This window comes from Macaca nemestrina, chromosome 1, assembly GCF_043159975.1.
Source record: "Macaca nemestrina isolate mMacNem1 chromosome 1, mMacNem.hap1, whole genome shotgun sequence".
Taxonomy (NCBI): domain Eukaryota; kingdom Metazoa; phylum Chordata; class Mammalia; order Primates; family Cercopithecidae; genus Macaca; species Macaca nemestrina.
Window position 1 is genome coordinate 147,752,925 of NC_092125.1, and position 16,529 is coordinate 147,769,453.

At 32.9% G+C, this 16,529-nt stretch overlaps 1 protein-coding gene across 21 annotated transcripts in view; it reads left to right on the plus strand.

Moving 5' to 3' along the window:
• Nucleotides 1-16,529, plus strand: part of LOC105482774 (collagen type XXIV alpha 1 chain) — a 421,145-nt gene that overhangs the window by 298,221 nt on the left and 106,395 nt on the right. For all 21 annotated transcript variants that reach the window (XR_011617622.1, XR_011617589.1, XM_071087115.1 and 18 more), the window contains 6 exons: nucleotides 1,618-1,671; nucleotides 3,606-3,713; nucleotides 8,964-9,017; nucleotides 9,236-9,289; nucleotides 10,076-10,132; nucleotides 12,735-12,788. Coding sequence is in view for 19 of the 21 variants with exons in the window: in XM_071087115.1 (XP_070943216.1) it covers nucleotides 1,618-1,671; nucleotides 3,606-3,713; nucleotides 8,964-9,017; nucleotides 9,236-9,289; nucleotides 10,076-10,132; nucleotides 12,735-12,788 (381 nt within the window). In the remaining 2 variants the exon portion in view is untranslated. The remainder of the gene's footprint in view (nucleotides 1-1,617; nucleotides 1,672-3,605; nucleotides 3,714-8,963; nucleotides 9,018-9,235; nucleotides 9,290-10,075; nucleotides 10,133-12,734; nucleotides 12,789-16,529) is intronic.

A 16,529-nucleotide genomic window follows, 5' to 3' on the forward strand; every position in this document is an offset into this window, starting at 1 on the left:
GTAGATATATATATACACACACACACACATACATACACATATATTGGTTCTATCTCTTAAAGTAGGTGGTAGGTAAATGGGCTTTCATTGTACCCTTTAGCATCTTTATGTGTACTTAAATATTGTGTAAGACACTTCTAATAAACAGCAGAGGTTAATAACTACTAACATATTTTGAGCTCTTCATTATAAGTCTAGTTTTTCTAAACTTTCTAAACTTTACATGCATTCTCTCATTTGCTCTTAGTCTTTGAAGAGATTCTTTTATACCTCTTTAACAGGAATCTGAGGCCTTTAGAAATTAAATAATCTACCTATGGCCATATAGGTGTTAGGTGCCAGAGCCAGAATATGAAATAGGAGCAGTCTGACTTTTAAAAGCTCATACCTTTAATCTCTGTGAAGATTAATCAGCCTCTTTTTGAAAGGCCTCATTAACTTCAAAGAATTCTTCATGCTAGTGCAACTACCATTTCTACCTCTGGATGCAGCTATAACTACAGCAATAGAGCACAACAGCTTTGGCCTTTAAATTCAGTGATTTTCTGAAGCTAGAAGAGCATTTGCTCAGGAGCACAGGGTATGAGTCATTTCCTTAGGTATCTGTTTATTCGTTCAACAAATATTTATCTAGAGCCTACATAGCACAGTGGTAAACCACAAGTTATTTCTTGTCTACATCATTTTTGCAGTTTGCCAAGCTTTTGGGACACAAATTTGAGATTTCCATTTTCATTTCCAGCGAAGGCAGGGAATGTTGTGATTAATTATTAGCCATTTTAGAACTTGCGACCTGGCTTACTGTGGAACTCACTTAAGCCTAACCATTGTTTACCTGAAAATTCACATGGTACCCCACCTTCACTAAAAAAAAAAAAAAAAAGAAAGGTATCTTGAAAAATTTTAATCTACTTCTAGCTAAACAAAGGACAAATGGAAATGAAAATATTATTTTTAAGTTTTATGTGATTACCTCCTTTTTCTCTCTGTATTTCCTTTTTTTTTCCCCACAGATCGAAGAATATCTCTTTAACTCTTTCTACTCCAGTGAGATTTTGAGATGTTCCTTGACCACATATTAGATACCTTGAAATTTTCCTTGACCATGTACTGCATGTATTTTATACTCTGTACTTCCTTTTGTATGTGTGTGGAGACTTCATTGGATAGGCAGGAGTTCTGTACTTTCCACAAGATGCTGAGCTCCCAGTAGCTGATAGCAATGCTGAAATTGATGCATTGGGGTTTATACTTGTTTATTTTTGTTAAACATTTTTTACAACCTGTGACGTAGAAGGCATGGGTTAACTTTAATTACATTCTCTGTAATTAAAATGGGTATACTGAATCTAAGTAAGGTTTCACCTAGAATAATGAACAGTGTAATTACGACTGTCTTGGCCAGTTTGTGCATGTGAACTTTATAGCTAATAACAGCTGTGCCTCTAAGTCATTGTGACCTCTTTTTAAATGATGCAAACCTAATAATGTGAAAAGTAGCCCTCATTTTTACTTCTTGTCCAATCCAATCCAGTGATTATCTGATAGAAGTATTCAAATACTCCATCTCATCTTTTCTTTAATCATTTATTTCCTTTTTTATATTGAATATTTTAGGGACCTGAAGGAATTGTGGGAATTCCAGGGCAAAGAGGTCGTCTAGGAAAAAAGGTAATTTTTTACATTTTCTTATGCAGGTTTTCTTTCTTCTGATGTATCCAGAGCTCCATAGACTGCTGTAATGTTTTTATTTGGACTAGATAGTAAAGTGGTAAATAATTATACATGTTGCTTTAAAAGATACATTTATATAAATTAATATTTAATTTCAGTTAGGAGTACTTATTATCTTGATTATTTGAAGGCAAATTTTCCATTTTGTAGTTTGTAGAAAATCTTGGCTTTTCTTTCTTTCTCTTGTTTTCCAGAAATTCTTTTAGTAGACCATGGGCAAGAAGAAAGATAAAAGGAAAATACTATACCATTTGTGCTATTCAATAATAATTTTAGTAAAGTATTTGAGGGAAAAGAATGTAACTATAATTATTTGTTGTTAATGTGTTTTTCTAAGTTGATTTTATTTTTTCCAAATATTAAGAACTTCAAATCAAGAATATTTTTATTTGCTTACTTTATTTTTTACTAATAATTGGTTGTATTTATAAAATTTTAATGGATTATAATGAAAATTTGTATTTATATAAATATAGACTCAATAGTCTATTCAAATATTGATGAAACATAAAAATGGTTTTCCCGTTGGACTATGACAGTTTTGAATTATTTATTGTAATTAACTTCAAGTCACACATATTTTGATTTTCAGAATCCAATTCTAGCATTTCTGCTGATATATACCTAGTCAGTCTTTCTCAGAATTTTTAGACAGTAGATAGGGATAATAAATAATGAAGAGACACTAATGAGGTAATGTTTAATTGCCATTCTTATCTATTAAAAATAATTTCAATATTGAAGTTTTTTTCATCATATAGAGTGTTATGTCTAAAATCAACATTAATAGTGAGACAGTGCAAGTCTTTGTATAACAACAACCTGCACCACTGGAAAAATAAAATAAAGCCTCTTAACTGTTATAAATCCCAAAAATTTCCTATCCAATTGCATTCACAGTAGTTTTTCTTTGTGTCTTCTTGCTTATTAGTAATAGAACAGGTTGGTTCTCACTTAAGAAATGAAAAATAACACAGTGTTGTTTAAGAGCAGCTGTATTTTGGTGCTAAAGAAAGGTCAGTTTGTCGGCGGGGTGTGGTGGCTCACACCTGTAATCCCAGCACTTTGGGAAGCCAAGGTGGAAGGATCACTTGAGGTCAGGAGATCGAAACCAGCCTGGCCAACATGGTGAAACCCTGTCTTTACTAAAAATACAGAAAAATTAGCCAGGCGTGGTGGCGGGCGCCTGTAATCCCAGCTACTTGGGAGGCTGAGGCAGGAGAGTTGCTTGAACTTGGGGGGCAGAGGTTGCAGTGAGCCGAGATCACACCACTGCACTCCAGCCTAGGTGATAGAGTGAGACTGAGTCTCAAAAAAAAACAACAAAAAAAAAGAAAGGTCAGTTTGTCTAATAGAAAGCAGAAGACAGTTAGTTTTCAGAAAGATGTAAAATGATGTAAAAATGTTACAGATTTTTCAAGGTGCACTCCAGGCCAATGAGTGATGATCCTGAATGTACAGAACTGCACACTGGAGCTCTTTTTGTATTGAACAGACCTTTTTGCATTGAAATTCTCTATAGAAACAGACTTTTCAAAGACCTTATTATTTCTTATAGTAACAATACATACATGCATATTTACATACATATATAGCAAAATTCAAAAGTTAAAAAAAATGGTTATTTGGAATTCAGCATGAGCACCAGATACCCCCTGCTTGTTTGGTCAAAAATTTTTTTTATCTTTTTCCAAAATTACTTTTATTTTTTAAAATAACTTATGTGGTGATGGCATGTTATTATTGTTAGTGGTGGTCTGTAATACTGTTAACTAAATATTCCTCAGGAGCTATTCAGGAATATGATATAGTTAATTAATCTAAGTATAAACTTTTTTCTTATGTTTCTCTCTTAATAATGTCTTCCACAGGGTGATAAAGGACAAATAGGACCCACAGGAGAAGTTGGAAGCAGAGGTTCTCCTGGAAAAATTGGGAAAAGTGGTCCTAAGGGTGCCAGAGGAACTAGAGGTGCTGTGGTCAGTATTTGATTTGCTTCCAGAAGTGAGTCACTGTGGATGGGAAAGAAATGTATCCATGCCCTTAAAGTTTCATCCCTTGATTAGCTTTACAGAGAAGGCAATAGTCCCATTGAAAATAATCTACCTCCATGGGATGTGGAGAATTGTAAGCATTCCACAGTACTTAAATGGCTTAGTGGTTTCTGGACATGAAAAAGGAAAGAGAAAAAAAAATGAAAATGGAAATAAAATATGAAATGAGGTTTTAAAAAATAAGATTATAACTCCTAACCAAAGTAGGAAATTTTATATGGCCAGCACTTAAAATTGGGATTTAGTATCTGTATAAAACTATGCTGTCATGGTTGACAAATTGCTTTGAAAATCAGGTTTACTTGAAATGGATTTTCTTTCTCTGGTTGGAAACAAATCTGCTTTATCTGGATATTATTTTTCTAACCAATTGTGATAAATCTATCATCTAATTTTATCTTCAATCTTTCTCAGGAACTTTGCATGATGTTAGGAACAAGTATAGCATGAAACTTATGAACTCATATATTAGCTGAATTACATTGCAAATATATTTAGACCTGTTCTGAAAGTCACAGCATGAAAGAGATGCAAAATATTTAAAAGATTATCTAATTGAGTCTTCTGTTTCATAAGCTTTTTTACAAAATGCGTGTGTATTTCCATTTAGTGTAGTCTCCATTTAAATGTCACAAGTACTAGACTTCACTAAGGCTTTTTAGAGATCATTGCATAATCCATTTGTTGTCTGAGGAAAGTTTGCCTCAGGCTCATTTTCGGTATTCCATTCCTTACTGTGATCTAGGCCTTTCTTACTTTCTTTTATTTAAATTACTAGCATTTCTCTCTCTTTGACCTGTGTACAAAAACATTTTATAATGTTATTAATTTTTAAATTTGACATGTTCCCAAACTACCTTCCCAAGAGGTTTCACCAAATTTACACTCCCACCATCAACATTTCATATCACTTCTTTTGATGTTTGCCAATCTGATAAGTGAGAATGTGTATTGCATTTTTTCTTTCTATTTACACTTTCCCAGTTGCACTTTTTTCTTTATGGAAGTTGCCTGTTCATGTATACTGCACATTGAATTGTTGCCTTTTTCTTATTGATTTGCAATCACTCCTTATATACTTAAAAAATTAATACATTTTTGTTAAATATGTTACAAAATATATTACAAATGTTTTCCTTTCTGTAATTTATCTTTTAATTTTGTATATCCTTTGCTGTATAGATCATTTTAATTTTTATATGGTCAAACTTGTCGGTCTTTTCCCTTGTAGTTTCTGTGTTTTATTTTACTAGAAATGCCTTCCCTACCTAAAGGATCTAAGAATATTCTTCCATATTCTTCTAATACTTTTATAACTTTATTTTTACCCTTAACTCTTTAAGACATATGGAGGTTTTTATGGATTTTTGTGGGGTTTTTTTCATGTAAGGTGTATAAGACTAATTTTATTTTTTCCAAACTTACAGACAGTTGTTCCACTTCCATTTATTGAGTGGTCAGCCTGTTTTCTGCTTTTTTGAAATGCTACTCTTACCATAAACTGAATTCTCAAATATTCATTGGTCTGTTCTTATTCTACTTTATTCTCTGAATCTAGTAGTCTATTTCTGGGTCAATACCACGCCATTTTACTTACTGTACTATTGTGATACTTTCTGTTAGGGCAAATACTTCATAATTCATTTTACAAGAATGTTTGGTTCTTGCTGTGATCTCCTCTGTCTTTTTTCTGTTTTGTTTTGTTTTGATCTCCTCTTTCATGTGAACTTTCAATTTCTTCAATGCTGAATCCTTCTATAAACACCTTATGTCTTTTTATTTACTCATATCTGCTTACATATTCATCAATAAAATATTTCCCTTATCTCTGTTCTTTAATCTTTCTTGTTAAGTTTATTCTTAGTATTTTTGTTTTTTGTTTTGTTTTTGTTTTGCTTTGCTTTTGAGTTTTATTCTCAGTGTTAATGTAATCCTTTTTGTTACATCAACTTAGTGGTGCTGTTGGTGCCATTATATTTTGATCTTATATCCACTTTAGCGAATGTAGATGATTCTCATAGGGATTCTTTAGGTAAATAATATTGCCTCCCCTTATTTGCTTGTCTGAATTGCTACATTGATTAGAACTTCTACTATAGCAGTGAATAGAAGTCATGATGAAGAAAACCTTGTCTTTTGGGCCTGTCTTTAGTGAAAATGCTTCTAATGCTTATAATGTCAAGTATTGTTTACAGTTGTTTTTTAGATATACCATTTATTTGTTTAAAGAAATTTCTTCTCGTTCTTAAATGAGAGTTTTGACCAAGAGTAGATGTTGAATTTTATCAAATCCTTTTACAGTATTTGTTTAGATAATCCCATGCTTTCTCTCCTTTGTTTGTAAATGTAAGAAAATTCATTAGTAGATTTCCAAAAGTTGAATCACCCATGAGTTCCTAGGATAAATCTGAAGTATAATTATATTATTATTTTAATGCAAATGGATTTCATTTTTTAACATTTTATTTAAGAGTTTTATTTTAGCTTATTGAATTTAGTTTACCTTAAAAGTTTTACATTTGTATTTGTAAGCAAAGTAGGCCTATTTGTTCATTCCATCGTTCTTCATTCCATCTTTTTTTTAATGTTTACTATCACTAATTGGATTTAGGTATAAGTGTTAAACAAGTCATATAAAATGGGTTGGTAAATTTTTCGTATTTTTCTGTGCTCTGTAACAGTATGGGACATAGATATTGTGTCTGTTCTTCAAAGGTTTTATGAAACTTCCTATTAAAACAATCTGAGCCAATTGTTATTTTATTAGCAGTAGATCTTTGGCTTTCTTTTCAAATTTTGTATCTTCTGGAATAAATTTTTGAAATTTTTCTTAAAAATTATTTATTTCATCTAGATTTTCATATTTAGTAAGTGAAACTTGAAATTACTGTTTTCTTATAATTAAATGTTTTTCCTGTGGTTATGTCCTTCTTGTTTCTAATGTTGTTTTATCGTGTCTGCTCTTTACTGTGATCAGATTTGCCAAATGTTTTGCTATTTTATTAGTCAGTTCAAAGTGTCTACTTGGTTTTTCACTCAACTTTTTAAAATGGTTTTCTGATTCGCTAATTTATGCTTTAATATTAATCTCTTCTTGAATTAAATGTCTGGCCCATTTATGTAATTTATTTAATAAATACATTATGAAGCTACCTGTTTCCTTTTGAGTGCCACTTTGGCCATATTCCCATATTTTTATGTTTGTGTTTTTACCATCATTTACTTATGAATAGCTTGCAATTTCAGATTTTATTTTCTTCTAAATAAGAGTTATCTTAAAGGATCTTTCTTTTTAAGTAGATTTTTAATTTTTATTGCTCATTTTTAATTACATTGCATTATAGCCAGAGGATGTGACCTATATGATTTCTGCTTTGAGGAAATTTACTAAAATCTTCTTTGAGGCCTAATATACTCAAGTTTTGTCAAAAGATTATGCATTCCTTTTTCTCTCTTCTTTTCTTTCTTTCTTTTTGTTTTTTGGGGCTAATAAACAGTCCTAAGTATTTCTGTTAAATCAAGTTGTTAGCTAAGCTACTTAAATCCTTATAGCTTTCTTACTGCTTTTCTTCCTTGCTATTTGAGTCATTGATTTCTCAAAACAGAGTTTGAGGTCTGCTTATCATGTTTTCTACCCGCTTATTTTTGGAAGGTTACATATTTTGCATACATATTTTAGGTACATAAAGGTTCATTTTTTCTTTTATGAATTGACATTTTATTTCTTGTTATATTGGCTTTAGAGTCACTTGGAGTCAGCAGCAGTCTTTAGCATTGCCTGCTTTTTGCGCAACAGTTTCCACACTCATTCACTTATCTTCTAGGCAAATGCTACCATCAGTTACCCAGCACAAGTAGAATAGGAATACCTGACTCCTTTCCCCAGTTAGTCACCTGAACCTATCTTGCCCCTTCAATGTCTTGATTTCGGCATTTGAAATTTCCTTGAGACTATTTGGACATCTGCAACAATTTTTTTCTTTGCATATTTTCAGTCCTAATTTTCTGTCTCAGATTACAAAATTTTGGTCCACTGATGATGTTTACTTATTTTCCAGTATTGTTATTACAAATAAATACCTTTATTTTCTCTCTCTCTTTTTTGTTGAATGGGACTATTGAAACAAGCATATGTCATTCAGCCATCTTGAGCTAATGAATAGTGAGTAGTTACATTCTATTCTAGATTATTCACCTAGGTAATGGCTGAATTCTTATTAATGTTTTAAAATTAATTTTATGCAGTTCCTTTTTTAGACTGAAACTTGTTCTTAACTGAATGAGTCTAAATTTACTGATCAATGGTTAATAGTTGCAATGTGAACTTTTTTAGAGCTGGGACTTTAAAGAAATCATCAAATACAGTGAAGCAGTACGATTAAATGGGAAATACTATATATGCAGAATCAAGAGACTTAGTTCTAGTATGATATTTGGCAAGTCACATACCTATTCTGTGCCTTAATTTTCTCATCTTCTATTTGTTTTGAGAGTCAAATAGGAGAGTCAATATGGAATCTTTTTGATAATATGAAATATAGGACTTCTTCTGGTTTTTTGTTTTTGTTTTTGTTTGTTTTTTTTTACTTTTTCAGTTGAGCAATCTATTCAGTAGGCTAAGGGCATTTGCTGATTAGTCTTTATAGATGGTTTCACCATCTACAAAAATATTGATAAATAGAGTAACTATTACATGTACGTTGTCAACCATTTCTCTTTTAATAACTTTGACCAGGACTAAAACCATATTCATCAAAGCATCTGAAACTAAAAATGAGTATGGAGTTCTGGATCCTGTAGTGACAATGTCAAAAACTCTCAAGTTGCACTCTCTAATATTCAGTGACCACATCTGGCACAAACTTTGACAGATGTAAACCACATTTCCAATAATTCGTTAGGGACCAGCAGGGTTCTGACAACTGAAAGTATTTTTAAATATGATTAAGGATGTTTATATCAGAAGTAAACCAAAAAGACATTTGTTACAGAACTTTTTGTGTTTCAGAAAAAAGAATAGACAAAAGTTGGGGTGTTATTTTTGGCTTTTCAAACTAGGTAAATTTCAACCGTGAAAAATCTAAAGGTAACAATTTAAATAATAGGAGTACAAGTCTAATGATTTAGACAATTCTCTACTTTCGCTCTCTCACTAATATTTACTTTGTTTTTTAGGGACATTTAGGATTGATGGGACCTGATGGAGAACCAGGAATTCCAGGGTATAGGGTAAGTATTTATAACTGAAAAAATATATTCACATGAAAACATTTTTATTAAAGATGATATCCCAAATATGCAAATTACTATGAAATCTCTCTGATAAACCTTTCTAACATATTTAGGCCTCATCCTCCCAGACAGTGAATCCTGTTTTTCATTTCAGAATAATACAATATCTAATACCTAGATAGAGCATGTATAAATGTCTACTTGTCCTTTTGTAGGGCCATCAGGGTCAACCAGGACTCTCTGGATTGCCAGGACCTAAAGGAGAAAAGGTTTGTGTGTATATTGACTTTTTAATCCTGAAGTTAAATGTTGAGTTCATGAATTATTCCTGAAAGACTGCATGGAAAAATTTTCCAGAAATAAAGGAAGCACTTTTAAAGTTGAAAATTTTACCAATTCCGGAAGAAAAAAACAAATATCAAGGAGCTAAAATTTAAATAAATTATTAAAATATCTTCCACGGGTTGTTTCAAGATTGAGCTGAAATAATATATGTGAAAATATTTGTAGAGCTTTGTAAGAGTAAAATTAATTATTTAAAGAAATTGTAAGGCTCTAGATTAAATGATTAATTTTAGTACATTTATATTAGAGTCTTTGGGGCAGGAGTCAGGATCAAGCGATCTTGACTGTTGCCCAGGTTGGATTCAAACCAATCAAGCAATCCTCTCACCCCAGGCTCCCAAGTAGCAGGTACGACAGTTGCATACCACCGCACCTGTCTCACTGATATTAAAGATTAAAATTTTTTGATGATTTAGGAATAACTACAGCAGTAATCTTAATTTATGGTATCATTGAAACCTGACACTTTTAAGAAAAGTTCTGAGCTGCTTCTTATATAATTAAAGGGGATTGATACTTCCAAGAAGAATCCTGTACAAATTACAACTCTGTATAAAATACCATATGCCTAGTTTCTTACATCAAAGTTTTCCACTTAAAAAAGATAAAATCAAATGCATTTCCTAATATATTTAAAAGTAATAGGTTGTGTATTTTTGAAGTTTATTTTATTTATTGAGTTCTATTTATAAATCATTATTTCATTTTAGGGCTACCCAGGAGAGGATAGCACAGTCCTAGGACCACCTGGGCCTCGAGGTGAACCAGTAGGTCTTTTTCTGAAATAATTCTGGTTATTCAAGGTAAAATATAATTATATAATAGATTCACAACACCAATTACGTCTCTTCAAAGAGTTTTCTTTTGTTAGTTTTATCACATGGTTTGATAGGACAGTGATATTTATGGTCACAAAATTTAAATGATATTAAAATCTTTAATATGAAAAATACGAAGGTCATATTTTAGCATAATATATAGGGTTCATATAGTGACTTCCCAAATCTAACTTTCTGCATTGAAGGCATGATAGCAACTTTTATAAAGATTATCAGAAAACATACACTCTAGACATTTTAGGGTACATATTTCTTTAATTATCACATTCAGATTTATTTCTAAATATTAAAAAAATCTTATCTATGTACTTCTTATAACAGTTTACACACTGTTGCCAAGTGATTTCAAAACCCCTCTACTGAGTTATTAGAACCAATAACCTTTAAAGATTACTGATCTGTAGACTTCTTATTAAACATTTTAAGGACTAACTATAACCATGGTTTCTAAAAAGTAGCTAATATAGCTTTGATTATCTGAATAACTGTCTCTGTGTTCATGTTTGACTAAAACAATGTCTAAAGAACATATGTAAATTAAATGAATTAAATGAAAATTATTAGTTCATAGAAACAAATACTGTATAATTGGCTATATTTTCCATTTCTCACATAGTATTATATAGAGAAAAGGAATCCTAAGGCACAAGGATCAGAATATGTAGTCACTCCTGATATTTTGACCTGACTCTTTGGAGATGGCTGAAAGTTATACTTTGTTTTAGAAATGGAAAAGAAAGATTCTAATATTTTCTAATTAAATCAAGCCATCTCATATAGAGGCAATAGGTATATAGACATCTAAAAGAATATGTAAGTTTCTTTATCAAATAATATTTTAGTCTCTCTAAACCACTAAGAGAGGGAAATATATGGAAATAATGTAAAAATCTTAAAGCAAATGGAAAAAAATTGGCAAAGGGAGTATAGTAGTGGTTGTTTTTCCCAGATTTAGATATGCTAGGATCGAAGAATGTCACCTAAAATGTAATAAATATATTAAAAGTCTAGCATAGCAATAGTAGTTTTATCCAGTATACATGGGACAGGCATGAAACTTAAACCACAAAGATTCTAAATAATTAAAGCAGAGTCAGAGATTATAGTATTGACATTATGTCTCTTACCTTTGTCCACATAAGAATAAGTTAAAATTTATCAATTAGTGCTCTATAATAAATCCTACGTTTTTCCAATTAATTTCAATTTAAGTTTTTGTTCAGATGGTAGGTCCTAGTGGGTGCTGATATTTCATTTTATAGTAGATAATTTGATGATTTATTATGTTAAAGATTTTCTATTAGAAATGTTCAGGAAAAGTAAGTCTGAGTTTATTAGATAATTTTTGGCTTAAGTATTAAAATTAATAAGTGTATTTTTTAGGTTAAATTAAAAATTTTGCAGATTAAACAATAGACTTTTATTCTGAGACTGTGTCTCCCTCTGTTGCCCAGGCTGGAGTGCTGGTTCACTGCAGCCTCGAACACCTGGGCTAAGTGATCCTCCTACCTCCCAAGTAGCTGGGACTGCAGGCTCATGCCACCAGGGCCAGCTAATTTTTATTTATTATTTTTTAGGTTTTTTTAGAGACAGAGTCTCACTCTGTTGCCTAGGCTGGTCTCAAACCCTTGAGCTCAAGCGATTCTCCTACCTCAGCCTCCCAAAGTGCTGGGATTACAGGCATGAGCTAACACACCCAGCTAACAGTAGACTTTTTCATGAAGAATGGTAAAGTAGGATTTACTTTATAAATACCTTTTAAAAGATCACTCAAACATAATCTTTTGTAATTAATAGCATTATGTACTGAACTGTCCTGCTTAAATCTTTTTCAGTCATTTTAAAATTTAGTAAAAACGTAAGTTATTCCAGCATCATTTATAACATACTGTACTAATTGAAACGTTTTGTTGTTTTGTTATTGCTGTTGCTGTTGTTGTTGTTGTTGTTGTTGTTGTTGTTGTTGTTGTTTGAGACAGAGTCTCACTCTGTTGCCCAGGCTGGAGAACAGTGGTGCAAACATGACTCACGGCAACCTCGACCTCCTGGGCTCAAGTGATACCTCTGCTTCAGCCTCCCCAGTAGCTGGGACTATAGTCACATACCACCATGCCTGGCTAATTTTCAAATTATTTGTAGAGACAGGGTCTCACTTTATTGCCCAGGCTGGTCTCAAACTCCTGGGCTCCAGGGATCCTCCTGCCTCAGCCTCCAAAAGTGCTGGGACTATAGCTGTGAGCCACCACACTTGGTGAAAATATTCATATTTTTAATTGGGCTGCATTTTTCAATATTTTTCCTAGTAGATTTATTATGAGATTTTTCTTTATATAATTCAATGGTTGGTGTATTTTTATGTTGTTCTTGGTATCATTGAAATTCAATATTTTGAAATTATTTAATGGAACTAAACAAATCATATATTTGGTTTTTTATTTTTGACAAAAGAATAAACCACATTAATCTTATCACCTGCATTCACATATACTTTGATCCAGCTGTAAAACTGTTTTGTGTGTGGTCTCTGTAGGGTCCAGTGGGGGAACAAGGAGAGAGAGGAGAGCCTGGAGCAGAGGGATATAAGGTAATTACAAGTTATACCCCTTACTTCTGAATTTAAATAGGGTTCTCTGTGTTTCTATTCCATTTCAAGTGAAAATAAGCATTATTGAGATAATTAGTAATGTCTTATGTTTTTAATCCTAGAAGAAACGTCTTTCTACGTTCTGTTCCTCCTTCCTAGAATCATCTTTGTCTTTTCCCACTTCTGCTTTTTCGCATCATTCAGATCTCAACTGAAATGTTACCCCTGAGAGGCCTTCTCTAACTGCCCTATCTAAAATAGATCTAGAACAATCAGTCACTCTGGACCATAATACTCAACTTCCTTCATGACATTTTGTGCTATATCATCTTGTCACCTTTTAAATATATTCGTTTCTTTGTTTATTGTTTGTCTTCCTCCACCAAAATGTAGGATCCATGAGAATAAAATCTTGTCTCTCGTTTTCATCATTATACCCCCAGTTTCTAGAACACAAAGTTCCTGGTATATAGTAGGAATTCAATAAAGAAGTGTCAAATAGATGGCTAAATACCTTTATGTTCTCAAGGCTTAAGTCAATTCTTATCCTCTTCCATTCCTGAGAGGGATATTATATGACCAACTTAGCTAAAATTAGACTGTGTATAGAATTATTCAGAGTCATTTTTTAGAATCACATTTGTTTTGAAGATGTTCTGTATTCCTGCCTTATATCTCTTCCCTCTCTATTTAAATTGTCAATTGTTTTACAGAGTTAGAGGTTGTCTCCTGTCTCCCTGTTGTTCCTGTCTTATTCCTTTGCTCATAGCATTCTCTACTTGCCTATAATATTATGTAATCTTTGCTTATGTAAATCCTTTATAATTTCACTCATTTCCTTTTCCCTGACCCACTAACGGTAATCTTGCTCTCTCCTGTAGTCCTGTAATAGTATTATTTATTTAAGTCATTCAACACAAACATTTTACCATCTTCTGTTGCTATTTTTTTTTGCTAATTATTTTTAATGTGTAGGTGTCTTAGCTCCCCCAGTTTGCATATGTCTTCTTTCTTTCTTGTACAGTGTCTAGTTCTAATCCCTGTACATAATAAGTTTTTAATAATGAATTGATGAGTTAATTGATCTGATACATCTCTCTGTCAAGGTAATATTTCTGTGGTCATGTCTGAAATGCAGATTTATATTACCCAAACTAAATGGACAAGATGATAGATAGATAACTGTCATTAATAAGTTGATTTTTCTCAAGCCAGAGGAATCTGAAAAATTAACTTTCACTCCCTAAAACTCTCTTTGAAGCAGATGTTGAGAATAGTTCTAAATGTTTGTGAAATTGTTGCGATTACCATTTGTTTTTCTGTTTTCAAAGAAACATTTTTAGCAGGTTATATGTGTTCTGTTTCTAATTTACATAACATTTGTATCTACAAGTGTTTCCTAACCCAAGGAATTGAGTGGATTTATTTGAAATTTACTTTTCTCTGAGTTGAGAAGCCAACCCAACTGCTTCCAGCATAATTTGAGAAGCCTCTTAAAGTTCCTCAGCTTTTTCTGTGCATGACTTCTTCACACAGTCTCAAGAAAACCAGGTTCTTGCAATATCTCATTTTGGCTTCTACCAACTACAGAACATTCAGTAGCTAAATCAGTATATTTACCAGCAAATGAGCAGTTAACTATTCGCTTGAAAGGAGACAAGAATTTCCGCACTTGGCTAGCTGAAGAAAAGCCCTGCCAGCATTATTCTGGACAGTCATTCACTTTTCCCTAGGTTCACTGTCTAATCTACTTCTCCTCCCCTTGCTTGTATACCCCTGATTAAGTTTTCAACTGTAGATGTTTTATAAACTAGTTTGATCCATGTCTTCCTTTCTGTCTTATTTCTTCCTAAGTCCTTAGTCTTTAGGGATTGTTTTATGTATTGGTGATTCTATGCTAAACACTTAGCCATCTTGTGCCAGACAACCATGCTACTTGTACTGCTTAGCTCAGAATCATGAAATATCCAACTTTCTCCCTTGCCAAGTTTTCTCCTAGCACAAGTTTGATTTATACAGAGGAACCGTGCTTTATTTAGAATTAGGTTATCTTGTTATAGCTTCAGGTGATATTTTAAAATGTTTGCTTTTCTATATGGATATTGTCTACACTGATTTCCCTCTGCTAAACTGATGGTTAGCATTATCACCAAGCTTCTTTATTAGGATAAAATACATGTAACGTAAAATTTACCATTTTAACCATTTTAAACTTTACAACTCAGTGACATTTAGTACATTCACATTGTGTGCAGTGGAGGAAAAATATCTTTTTCTTCTATCCTTCTGAATTCTTGGCTGGGGACCCTGTGACAAAAGGCAGATTAGCAAGAGAAAAGCATACAGATTAATTTCATATAAATTTTATGTAACGTGGGAGCCTTCGTAAAAAAATAAAGCTCCAAAGAAACAGTTAAACCTCAGTATTTTTATGCTAGATTTGATGAGGAAGTCTTAGAAGAAGGTAATAGGCCAAAGGTATGGGCTAAGATTAGTAAACTGGGGAAAACTGAGCAAGGACTGTTCATTCAGATTATTCTCTGTGTCCCTTCATTTATGGAGATAAGGATGCTCTTTTCCTCCACGTATAGGGAGGGCACCTCTCACATGAGTGTCTTATGACCTGCATCAAAGGAAGGTAAGAAAGTCCTTTCTGCACATGCTATCCCTCAGATTCCTTCAGCTTAAAATAGTCAATATTCCAAGATGCCGTATTTTGGGGTAGTATGTCTTGAACTCCATCATGTGAAACCATCACCATTGTATAGTTCCAAACATTTTCAACACTTCCAAAAGCAAGCCCCATACCCACCAAGCAGTCACCCCCTATTCCCCTGAGCCCCTGGAAACCACTTTTCTCTTTGTCTCTGGATTTGTGTATTCCGGATATTTCATTTAAATAGAATCATACAACATACAGCCTTTTGTGTCTGGCCTCTTTCACTTAGCGTAATGTTTAAAAAGTTCATCCATGTTATAAAATATATCAACATTTGATTCTCTTTATGACTAAATAATCACCTGGCTTTAAAAAAAAATTGTTTATAGTCGCAAACATCTTTGACCAAAGTCAAGGGTCCTGCTCATTATTATTAATGAATACTTACTTGTACTGACACACTTTATGTGTTATGTATTATAACATTTCTAAAAACCGTGTCTCTGGGCCAGGCACAGTGGCTCACGCCTGTAATCCCAGCACTTTGGGAGACCAAGGTGGGCAGATCATGGGGTCAGGAGATCGAGACCATCCTGGCCAACATGGTGAAACCTCATCTCTACTAAAATACAAAAAATTAGCTGGGTGTGGTGGCACGCACCTGTAGTCTCAGCTACTTGGGAGGCTGAGGAGGGAGAATCACTTGAACCTGGGAGGCAGAGTTGCAATAAGCCAATATTGTGCCATCGCACTCCAGCCTGGCAACAGAGCAAGACTCCATCTAACAAAAAACAACAACAACAGAAAAAAAAAAAAAATTTCTCTCATCATTAAGCTTGTATTTGAGTGTCTGCCACGGGCCAGGAGACGAGCTAGGGGCCATGGATATTACACTGGACATCCCAGACACAATCTCTGTCCCCATGGACATCATATACATAAAAAACATGGGGAATAAGAACATTTAATCAGTATAAAAATAAACTTAGTGAATTTTAGCTATAAAATATGTACAGTTATTTCATGTTATTTCATAAAAGGAAAAACAATTATAGCTGTCATCCTGCAAACTAAAACTATAC